General features: G+C 41.8%; 1 protein-coding gene across 5 annotated transcripts in view; it reads right to left on the reverse strand.

Annotated features, from left to right (window-relative positions):
- Positions 1 to 10,971, reverse strand: part of FAT3 (FAT atypical cadherin 3) — a 603,178-nt gene that overhangs the window by 33,115 nt on the left and 559,092 nt on the right. For all 5 annotated transcript variants that reach the window (XM_016158663.2, XM_016158661.2, XM_016158662.2 and 2 more), the window contains one exon: positions 1,175 to 1,309. In XM_016158663.2, the coding sequence (XP_016014149.2) occupies positions 1,175 to 1,309 (135 nt within the window). The remainder of the gene's footprint in view (positions 1 to 1,174; positions 1,310 to 10,971) is intronic.

Consider the following 10,971-nt stretch of genomic DNA (forward strand, 5'->3'; position numbering starts at 1 on the left):
ATAAAAAGTGGAAAGTGTGGATATATACCAAATGGACAATAATTATGAACAATTAAGAGTTTGCTATATAGAAAGTAGAAGGTAGATGGGCAGACAGTGACACCCTGGGGTTCATAGACTTGGCTTTATCGTCATCCTGCACGCCCATCTGCTACGTGCACAGCGTGTATGTTGGGGTGGGGACAGCGTAAATACCTTTTAGTCTGAGCCTTAGATAACTTCAAAAGCAAGTATGCTGGTGATACCTTCACTTCAGGGGCAGCTCCATTCTTGAAACCAACTATAAAAGAGTTTTGGTTTCCATTTTTAAGAACAGTACTTCTCTTTCCAGAGGCTGAATTTCTAGAACCCAGTGCTTATTAGCAAAGTGCCTCACACATACTAGTCATAATTATTTTTTATTCCCACTGTAATTACTATCGTAATCATTACTCAATAACTATTTCTTGGATTCCAAAATTGGTATCAGTATACCTGTATTTTAAATATATCCTCTATCAAAAAGAGTGTTCTCTTGATACCCAACATGAACAATACTCTTTTTAGAAGAAAAAAATGGTAGAAAATACATGAATTAAATGAAGTATTACAATTGAGAGAGGATCATTTGGATTGAAATAACATACATGGTCATTATTTTTCTTTCTTTAAGACACAGAGATGAGCACCTCTCCTTTGGGGAATGCACACTTAGACATTTCCAGTGGAGAGCCTGCTTACTTGGTGCTCTAGGCTGGGCTTACCCTATGGAAGGCACACTGGACTGGCTCAGCCCTACCTTCTGTAGATCTCTATTTTGTGGCTATGGGTTTGTGCAGCCTTCTGAACATCAAAGGTTATGCCACAGATACCCCAACTCCTCTCCTAACCAGTAGCCTTCTGTGTTCCATAATTTCACACCCTTCCCACCCATGTGACACAACTGAAAACACATGCTGTGGTGTCCCCATTACATAAGGAGTCCATAGTCAGTGCAGGTATCCTTAGCATAGGCTCCAGCTGCAGTAAACCCCAAGTACATTCAAGGGTGGATGTTAACTGTGGTCCATTCTGAAGCAGAGTATTGATGCAGACAGAAGTGTCTTCTGGAAGGGCTAGAGCAGTGTAATTTACTACAGGAAAAATACTTTAGGAATATGAATTCATATCCTCATCATTCTACCCCATTCTGCACCTGAGCACTCTCCAAGCTTTCCCGGTGGACACTGGCAGAGGAATGGTCTCCTGCTGGCTTCGTAACCGACACACTGCATGTCCTCTGGACATGGCTTCTCCACGCAAGGATCGTTGGACCCCGGGCACAGTCCTCCTGTGACAAAGGGGGAACACGCATGATCAGTACAAAGGGAATCACCCTACACTCCAGGGAGCACAGAAATGGTTCGAGAGCTGCACTCTGCAGACTTCAAGTGGAGAGACAGACGCTGCACAGAAGCCAGAGGGTCTGAATGGGCTTCGACCGGTATGGGTACCCACCGGATGTCTCTGCACCTGCCCAAAGCTTACTACCAGACTAAAGTCAGTTGGGTGTAAAGAGTAAAAAGAGCTCCTCCTTTTAGGTTAGAACATGCTAAGGTTGTGACTGGACCTCTGACGTCAGCTGAAAAAAGATCACACTACACACAGGCTCTGGTTATATTTCTTAGAGTGAGGTTCCTGTATACTGGGGCTGTCTGAATGCATCACTTGAGTTTAGATTTCTTCTATACTCCTCTCCTGCCCTGAAAAAGCTAGGGATAGGCATCCGAAGATGTTAGCTGTTGTTCCCAGAGTCGGGGAAAAAAGACTTCTTTGAAGAAAAGTATGACTAATTCCAAATTGTGAAAGTACAACTCACATTGTTTCCTAATCCCTCCCGCTACATGCTATTGTATTGATTAGCTGCAAATGTGCCCTACCGCTATCAAAAATAGTAGAATTATCCTTGGGGAAGGAAGGCTTCCTTTCTACTTGTTCGATGTTCACAGCACAGTAAGATGAAAGGTTAATCCCTCACAGAGGAAATCCTGGAAAGCAGATTAACTGATTAAGGCAGAATTCAGGACTCAAGTGAGTTATTTCAGAACAACGGCGATGGCAAATATGGGTCCGCTGAAGGAAGTGCCCTTTTCAAAGGTCTTGGATACTTCAAATGTAATTAGGTCACTTTCGGCCTGGTGAGAGTCTAAGTGGTAAAAGTACTATAGAAAAGGAGACACAAATTAAAAATAACCCACCACAGGGTTAGCAGTGGCCTGAAGGAGCGCCTCTTCTCTGTGAACCCAGAACTTGCCAAACATCAGCAGCTTCTCTCCTGAGCAAGATCTGTCCCATTATCATACTTCTTTCCAACCAAACTCCTTCCTGTTCATTGAGCATGCTGCCACATAATACAGTCATTTCTTTGTCGAGGAGAAAGCAAAATTTTACTGCTAACTCCATACAAACATTTTAAGAACTGTGATCCTTGAGAGGAGCAATATAAGTAGCATCGGCAAACTCAGAATTGATAAATCCTATTTTCCACTTGTTTAGAGCTTGGTCAAAGAAGATAGTGTTGGCAATGGCCCAGCTTACAAAGTGAGAAGATGAAAGGATTTTTAACTGAAAATTTAGAATGATTCCATAAATGGTTCTAAAAGACATGAGTGCCGTGAAATACATCTTTCGATTTTCATCCTAAGAAATCTTTATTCCTGACATTTATTTGTCAGTATTTATGGAATTTAAAAAAGCTGTTCAACCACCTCATAATCTATTGCAAGAGGCTTGTGATAATTAGTTTTTAAATAACTTTTGGTGCATTCATTCAACAAGTAATTTTTTAGGGCCAATGAGGTGGTAGGCCTGGACATACAAAGATCAAAGAAAATGATCCTGCCACTTCCTCCCCCAGGAAACAACATGCAAACACACAATTCCAATACATTAGGGTAACTGCTTTGATAGAGATATGTGAGTGCAGTGGAAGTACCCAAGAAAGAACGATTGTGTTTCCAGGGAGAATGTCAGAAGTTCTCTTAAAGGAAGGGAGTATTTTAAACTGAGGCTTGGAAGATGAGATACTTTGATTAACAAGGTACTGTGTTTCATGGGAATGAACCAACCACAGTTAATGGCTTAACTGCATTCATGTGTTTGTGTTTGTTTCTTTGTGGTACGTTCACAAGTCTACCAGCTGACACTTTGCTGTTTCTGAGTGGTTTCCTTTCTGTTTCTTGTGGCCTGCCCACTTCTAGGTTGCTCCTAAATGTTGACAAGTTAGTATAAGCTCAAAAAAATGCAAACGGAGCACTTGGAGGTGGCATTTAAAAAAATCACTAAATACCTCACAGCTAATAGATGTAACACTCGATTACCTGGATATTTCCTTCCAATTAGACACAGAAATAGTAATTTATGTATTTAAGAAATCAGTTACTTCCCATTCCATGGGCATGCCTCTTTCTGTGACCTATTTTAACCAGCCTAAGGAGAGCCATTCTATGAATTTCTACTAGTCTGAGATATAGCTACATATATTACATTCATAGTCTTTTCTGCTCTAATGCAATGGCTGTGTGGCTAAGAAACATGGCAATATCAAAAATCTAGTTTAAAAGCCACCATTTCAAAGGGGAGAAAAGGATTAGATAATTTCAGACCCATCACAGCAAAGCAATTTTTGCCAACAGGAATTATGGTAACATTTTTTTTTTAAAAAGAGCTGTAAGTGTATATTATATATAAAAGCTAAACACTGTATTTCAGAATAAATAAATATGTGAATAGTTTTCCCTTATATCCACATGTTTTGACCTCTCCTTTTACCATTAGTCCTGCCTGGTAATTAGCACAGGACTTTTCATTTCATCGCCTACATCTCTTCTAGTGGGTTAAAGCACAAAGCCACTTAGACTCACAAGTGGAGTTCAAACTCACAGCTCTTTTTCTTCTTCTTTCCTTATGTCATAACCATAGAACCCATGTAATTAAATCTATTAAATTAATGGATTATATTAGATCCAATCCCTATTATAAAAACTCTAGCTGGAGGATAAAAAATATATTAATATAAATATAATATGTGCATTCTAAAATTAATAATACAAATATCAGATATATAACTATATGTATTTCTATTTGTTTTAGCAGCCATTGGCTCTGATAGGTTTTTTTTTTTAAATTTTTCTTTTTTAATAGGTTTTCTTTAAGGTAAAGGGGACAGTTCTTGGCAAGAGATCTGTCTCTTGATGCTTTTAAAACCCTCTGCGGCCTCTTCCCCAGTCCTATACGAGATGGGAGGAGCCAAAAACATCCAGTATCCAGCTGCTGCTGTCAGCTGGCTCTGCTCACAGTCCACTCTCCTGTGGCTCTAGGATGTACGCAGGCAGAGTAGAGTCTGGAGGTCAGTGTAAATGTGACAGCCTCCTTAGTGGGGGGCAGAGGCGAGCGTGTGTGTGCACAAAATGCGGTCTATTCTGAGAAAAACTTCTAGTTACTAAAAACAGCTTTCACAAAATTAAATACTTCTCATATACAATATTGTTGTTCTTCTCTCTTGATCAACTATGATAAGAAATTAGGGCCTTTTCGAAATAAATATATTGTTAGAGGGACTTGATCTTTGAATGTTAACCCTGAACAATGTTGTGTATCCCACAGCCTCAGATATACTCAGGTCTGGGTCCTGGGGACACATTCCTGGGGATAATGACCATCTTTCTGGCCAAGGCCTTAAATTCTCTAGCAACATAAAATCCAGTATGCTTTAAATGGATGCTGAGGGGTTAACTCGTTTTTCAAAATCACATGTTTATGTCATCCCCTTTTCAGGGAAGTGTATATAGCTACCATTGTATAGAGCTTTACAGACCCTCTCTTTGGTGGCAGAAAGTTCTTCATCAGCTCCGGAGTACCAGAGAAGAGACAACAGTGTCAGTTCCCATTGGCTTTTGGGAGGAACTTTATCTTATTAACTATCATTAAATAATCTAGGTTTAATTAACTTGTGCTGTGATCAGTGACAGCTTGGCGGGCGGGGGCTCCAGACCTACATGCTCGGCATCTCCAGGCATCCATTACTCTGGCGCCAGAACGAGCATGAAGGGAGAAGGGTCCCACTTTATCAAACCAACTGATGCCATTTGTTGTATGTCAGGGCAGGGCAGAAGGAGCAGACATTTTTAGCAACTGTCAGAACATAAAGCAGGCAGAGAAAGCTCTGTTCCTCATTCCCAGGTCCCCTCTGGAAGGCGTGGCAGTGTAATAGAGAATGGTGCTGCGTTGACAAGCAGCAGACCAAGATTTTGGCCCTGAATAGTTATCAAATTTATTTCCTGTATGGCTCCAAACAAGTTGCTTGACATCTCTGGATCTCAGTTTCTTTTTCCGAAAAATGAGGATGATTCTTCATAGAGTTGTAAGAATTAAATAGGCTAATGTATGTCAAAACGACTTGCAAAGAAAAAATAAAAACTTATAGTAAAAACAAATTACTTACAAAATCTCCAAGCTGAAGGTACTAGCTTGACTCTGAGGCATGGCAAGGAGCTGAAAGCAAGTATAATCTTTTCCTTGTTGTCCTTTAAGGATCCAATTCATGATTTGTACATTGATAGACAATGTACATGGGAGGCATAAAAAAAGACCTGGAGCTTTTAACTAATCAGCATCACAGGCCACACGCAGCTGTAGGAGTACCTTTACCATTCTGTCTTGGGCGAAGGTGTTCTTTTCTAAGTCTCTCCACGAGGAGAAATGTGCACACGATGTGGCCATTCTCTGAAAGAAGGTTTTCTACCTTCAGAAGTTTTGCTCAAATGGAAATTTAGGTCACTCTCTACAGAGTTAAAGACATACCATTCACCTGAGCAGAAGCTTCAGCACTTTGGAAACTGCAGGGAGGAGAGTTAATCCTCTTGAGGTTTTAGAAGTTTCTCACCACCACAGTTAAGGACTCGTTCCTTTCATGTCCCCAGAATTCCCACAGCCCCCTGGATAAGTCTATGCCTTTAGGTAACACATCGGTATCTAGTTTTGATTATTATCGCTGCCACTTTTAGCTGAGTCAATCTCTTGATTTACGTCTCTGCCTCATTATACTGGGAATCCAATAACTATTGGTAAACACCCTGAATTTACATGCTTCGTCAAGATGTCATGTCTTGGCAAATGCCACATAAGAAACTTCTCTCTTAATTCCTGGCCTGCATGAAATTTTAAAACACATTCTCCCAAGGTCTCTTGGCTTTGAAGTGGTCTCTTGTGGTTCTCCCGGAAGCACAGAATCATTTGTAATGGCACAGCCATATGTTCTGGATGATTTTGCTAAAGTACAGTTTCATTAAAGATGACCTCTCTGGGGTAGTTGCGTGTGGGTAAAATATATGAGGGAATATCCATATACTGAGAAGTTGGTATCACCACCAGGGTGATCTGATCGCCTGCACTGCAAACCTCTCCTGGCACTTTGGGACTCATGTGTGCTGGAGATGAGGGATCTGCAGAGACGTATCTGCTATGAATCAAAAATGAAAACCTAGTTTGCAGAAGAAATCTGATTAAGATTCAGAGACAATATTGACAGTTATTCTAAACCACTGGGATTGGGACTATTGACTCTCCTGTAGGATTTAGATTTAACAAGCCCCAGCCCAAGTGCAAATCCAATCTCAGATTTTTCTCTGCTTTTAAAAAATCATTAAGTGTCTTACTGCCTCAGAGAAGACATCATCATTTTATTTTATTGTGCTTATTAGCAGCATAATACCATGGCTGCTATTATAGGCTCTGTTTACCTGTCAGACTGCATTCCTCCCCAGGAGTGCCCTGGCTCCCCACCATCCAGTCCAACCGAGCTCTTTGTCATTTGCCCATTGCTGGTTCATGTTCCATGAGGATGGAGACCACGTCAGCCTCACTTACCACCGTATCTCTCCAGCACCCCAGCCAGGCCATGGTATAGTATTCAATTCACTTCGGAGTGAATGAACAAATGAAAGGGTGTCCAAATCCCTGAGCCTTTCTCTTCATTTCTCCCTCTGCTTAAAATACATTCCCTGCTTGGCAAAGACCCAATAGGCCCAGCTGCATTGCTTCTAATGCCTTCTGTGGACTCCTACAAGTAGGACTGAGGACACCCCCTTTATGCCTATTCTTTGACCCACTTACAGCTCTTTATTAGTTCCTATTTGTTTACAGCCAAGAAACGAAGGAACTTCTGCTGTTGTCTAGGAAAGGAGTATTCAAGGGGTCATAATGACTATCCTTAAATATCTTGTAGAGGAGGAGCTAACCAGGTCAGGTTCTGTGTGGCTCTACAGGATGGAGTTGGGTGACATTACAAGGATGCAAACTTTGGTGCACTGAGGGGAGAAGGTTGTCCCAGGTCCATCTTGTGAGGTAGTGAGTGCCTGGCACTGGTGTTCAAACGTTGGCTGAATTGCTGTGCCAGGAGTATAGTAAACAGGATGTCTATCTATAGTAGGTGGGGGGTTGGATTAGGTGACTTTCCAGTTCCTTTTAAATCTGTGCAGATGTGGTAGGTATAATGGTTAGGAATCTCGGCTCGGCCATTTACTGGCTCTGTGAACCTGAGCAAATCAGTTGACCTTTCCAAATCTTAGTTTCCTTAACCTTTGAAGAAAGTTAATGATACCTACCCTTTGGGGTTATCGTAAAGGTTAAATGCAATTATATATATATATATATATATATATATATATATATTTTTAAGCTTGGTAACTGGCTATGACTCAATATATGTTAGTTGCTACGTTTGTCCCTGCCTTCATCTATGCACTGAATTGCACCATTTCTTACCTCCATTCCTTTGCTCTAATGCTCTTCGGCCTGGAATCCTCTCTCCCCATCACCTGCCTAATTCTAGGCATCTTTCAGATCTAGCTCAGGTGGCATCACCCTCAGTGATGTGCTTCAGTGCTCCTCCTACCTCCCCGAGCAAACTCTTTCGACCCGTAGGCCATGGTTGAAGGCATGACTGCTGCTCTATTACCTCTGCTGGTATCAGTGCTTCACGTGGAAAACTTTCCATTTATTTTATCTGGAGTTCTAGGTTCCATTCTGTGTTCCATATCCAGGACTTCACAAATCAGGCATCTACTCCTACCATCACTCACAAACACACTGGTCTTAAACTCTGATGGTCTCATGGGGAGTCCATTCTCCTGGACATGTCTATTTTTTTGATATATTTCTATACCAGACTTTTGGAAACTCAGTGAAAATTTTCCAAAATGGACAATCAGCCCAGCCCCACGGTCTGCCCCTGATTCTCTGTCTGGATGCTTTCACTGTAGGGGTTCAAGTGTATCAGTCATACCCTATTCATTTAAGTTGGTGTCCGATTTCTTGGCAAAGTGCCGATGTTCACTGAATATCTAAAGTTTACCAGGCGCTATCTCATGATATCAGAACTTTGTATCTCTTGCACTTCAGTTCAAACGTAATGTTCGATGGCGGCTGGAATTTAATAAGCCTATTTGGCACTAAAATTAAAGTTTGTTCTCTTTTGTCAAAGCAGCTCACCATTTTGGTTCAAGATGCTAATGATATTAACTGGACTCAAAAAAACGCGTGAGAAAAAATTGGGAGGACGATAAGACGTTGAGGCCAAGTCTGTATAAATATTACTATAGAGCTCAGAATGGGTAGCTACATCTATCTATCATCCTAATTATTCTACCACGTGGTGGAAAAGTCCATTTATGAATCTGCTGATCTTCCAGGGTAAACCAATGAGTGGCCAATATTAGTTGTGTGTGTGTGTTGGGGAGGGGGGCATTTATTGAATCCAATTATCTCTCTTTTCCAATAAATGAGAAGATGCCTAAAATGCCTTATGCTTTCTTTAATAGTTCTTTCCTATATCTTTATTTAAGACGACACTTTATAAGAAGTGAGAGAGCTGTTACTATTATAACTAAAAGCTTGCTCCCTTGAACCTGGGGGAAATTTATTCTACTTTATCTTGCTGTGAGACTTCTCGAAGTTTGATTTCCTGACAACTAGCATTAGAATCACCCAGGCTTCATATGTAGATCCCAGGCTTCACCCAGAACCTCCTGTTATATCTGAGTTATATAAACAGTGGGTATTTCTAGTAAGCCCCATGCACACTGGAGTTTGAGAGACCCCTTGCCATCCTGAGATGGTATCGTGAGGCTAGAGATCATCTGATGGGGAAAATGAGGTTATTTGAGTATTCCTACAGAGTACATAGCACTGAAGTTATGATTCACATAAAAAATGGAAGAGCGCCTGTTCTTAAGAGGCTGATAATAGAATAGGGGCCAAAGATGAACCTTACTGAATCAGCATGATACTCTTACCAGCTGTGTGGCGCTAGGCAAGGCACGGAGCTGCCATATTTATAAAAAGGAGGTTATATATTGCCTGCTGAGATAGGACTGGATGGGCCAGATGACCTTTTGGAATCCTTTTAGCATTAAAACCCAGAATTTTATTTTATAGCTCAATTATAAGAGTGACTTGAAGGTGAGAAGAGGCTCTGAGGCAGACCTGTGTGCACAGAGCTCTCACTGAGGAAATGTTTGCTTTTCAGACGAAGCCCCCTCATGGGATGGCGGGGGGCTGAATCACAAAGAATTCCAGCATTCTGGGTTTACTGGGAGCAGAAAGGTTTATGGGGACTAGAGAACATCACCTTGAAACTTACTGAATTTAAAATATTAGTGTCTCTTGCAAAATGCAGAACAAGCTCCCCTCTTTCCAACAAAAGTCAACTCTCTAAATTCCTCCTTTAAAGAAATTCTGCGAAGTCTGCCCTCCCCCTGTCTCTTCTTGATGAACTCATACTCATTCCTCAGACCCAGCACCTGGGTGGTCTCTGGTACACAAACGTAATGGAGGGCTTCCCCCTGGCCACAGTAGGGACTCTGTCCTTTCTATTCCCTAGCATTTATTAAATAACTCTGTTATTGCGAACAGGTACTTGCAAGCAGACTTCATGGCAGCCAGCTCCTAAGGGTAGGGACTGTGTCCTTTTACTTTGAATCTTCAGTGCCTAGGACATTGCTGTCTCCACGGATTTTTGCTGAATGAAACAAGTTTACAGAGCACAAGGATTCATTAGCTGGTTTAGTTTCTCCTGCAGGGTCTGCTCTGTCCTGTGGTGAACATCTTTTGAACCCTGCTATGAATCACTGCAGGAGGTCCTAACAGAGCTTTGGTGCATAAATCAGCTTGCCTACAGAGGAAATCTAGGTAAGGCCTGGACAGCTGGCATTCATAAATTCTGCATGTTGGTGGCATCTGTCACAAAGGCATTGCACCTAGCATGCATGCTCTGAGTTACTTTGGAGCTAATTTACATATTCAACAGGTCAGACATCACTGCATCTACCTGATGAAAACACAAACAGAATTCGCTTAGTACCACAGAGTGAGTGGCTGGCACTCTTCTAAGCTGCTTGGAGGCTGTCGAAATGTCTCTTAAAGAGAACTGTGATCTCTGTGGTCTTCCTCCGATAAGCTTATTTTCCAAACCACAACCCAGAGCTTTATATAAGGGAAGCGGCCAGGGGCCCTGCCTGTCCCTGATTACCTAAAGGGATGGTTTACAAATCGCCTCTCTTCTGGCCACAGTCCCTTTGGGCCAAGTTCACATTGGCTAGAAAGACTCCGGGTGTAGTTGTCTTAGAAGAGGGCAGTGAATTTATGGCTCCACATGTCAGAGAGAGGAAAAAAGGGGGAGAACAATGCTTCTTGCTGACCGCTGTGGGCATGTGACTCTGTGCAGTTATGGCCTCTGACCAGAAAAGGTCAAGGTTCAGTAACTCTAGTTACATCAACAAACATGAAGCATTCCATCTCTGCCATTCTGAGGGCTGAATCCATCCCTTGACCATGCTCCCAGACATCGGCCCCCTGTTTTTCACTGAAGCAAATCTAACTGCCCTTGCCCTATGCAATAGCTTCCTAACTTGTTTCCCTGCCTCTGGCCTGGCCCTGTCTAATCCAAGCCTTTCT

This window comes from Rousettus aegyptiacus, unplaced genomic scaffold (assembly GCF_014176215.1).
Source record: "Rousettus aegyptiacus isolate mRouAeg1 unplaced genomic scaffold, mRouAeg1.p scaffold_m13_p_5, whole genome shotgun sequence".
Taxonomy (NCBI): Eukaryota; Metazoa; Chordata; class Mammalia; order Chiroptera; family Pteropodidae; genus Rousettus; species Rousettus aegyptiacus.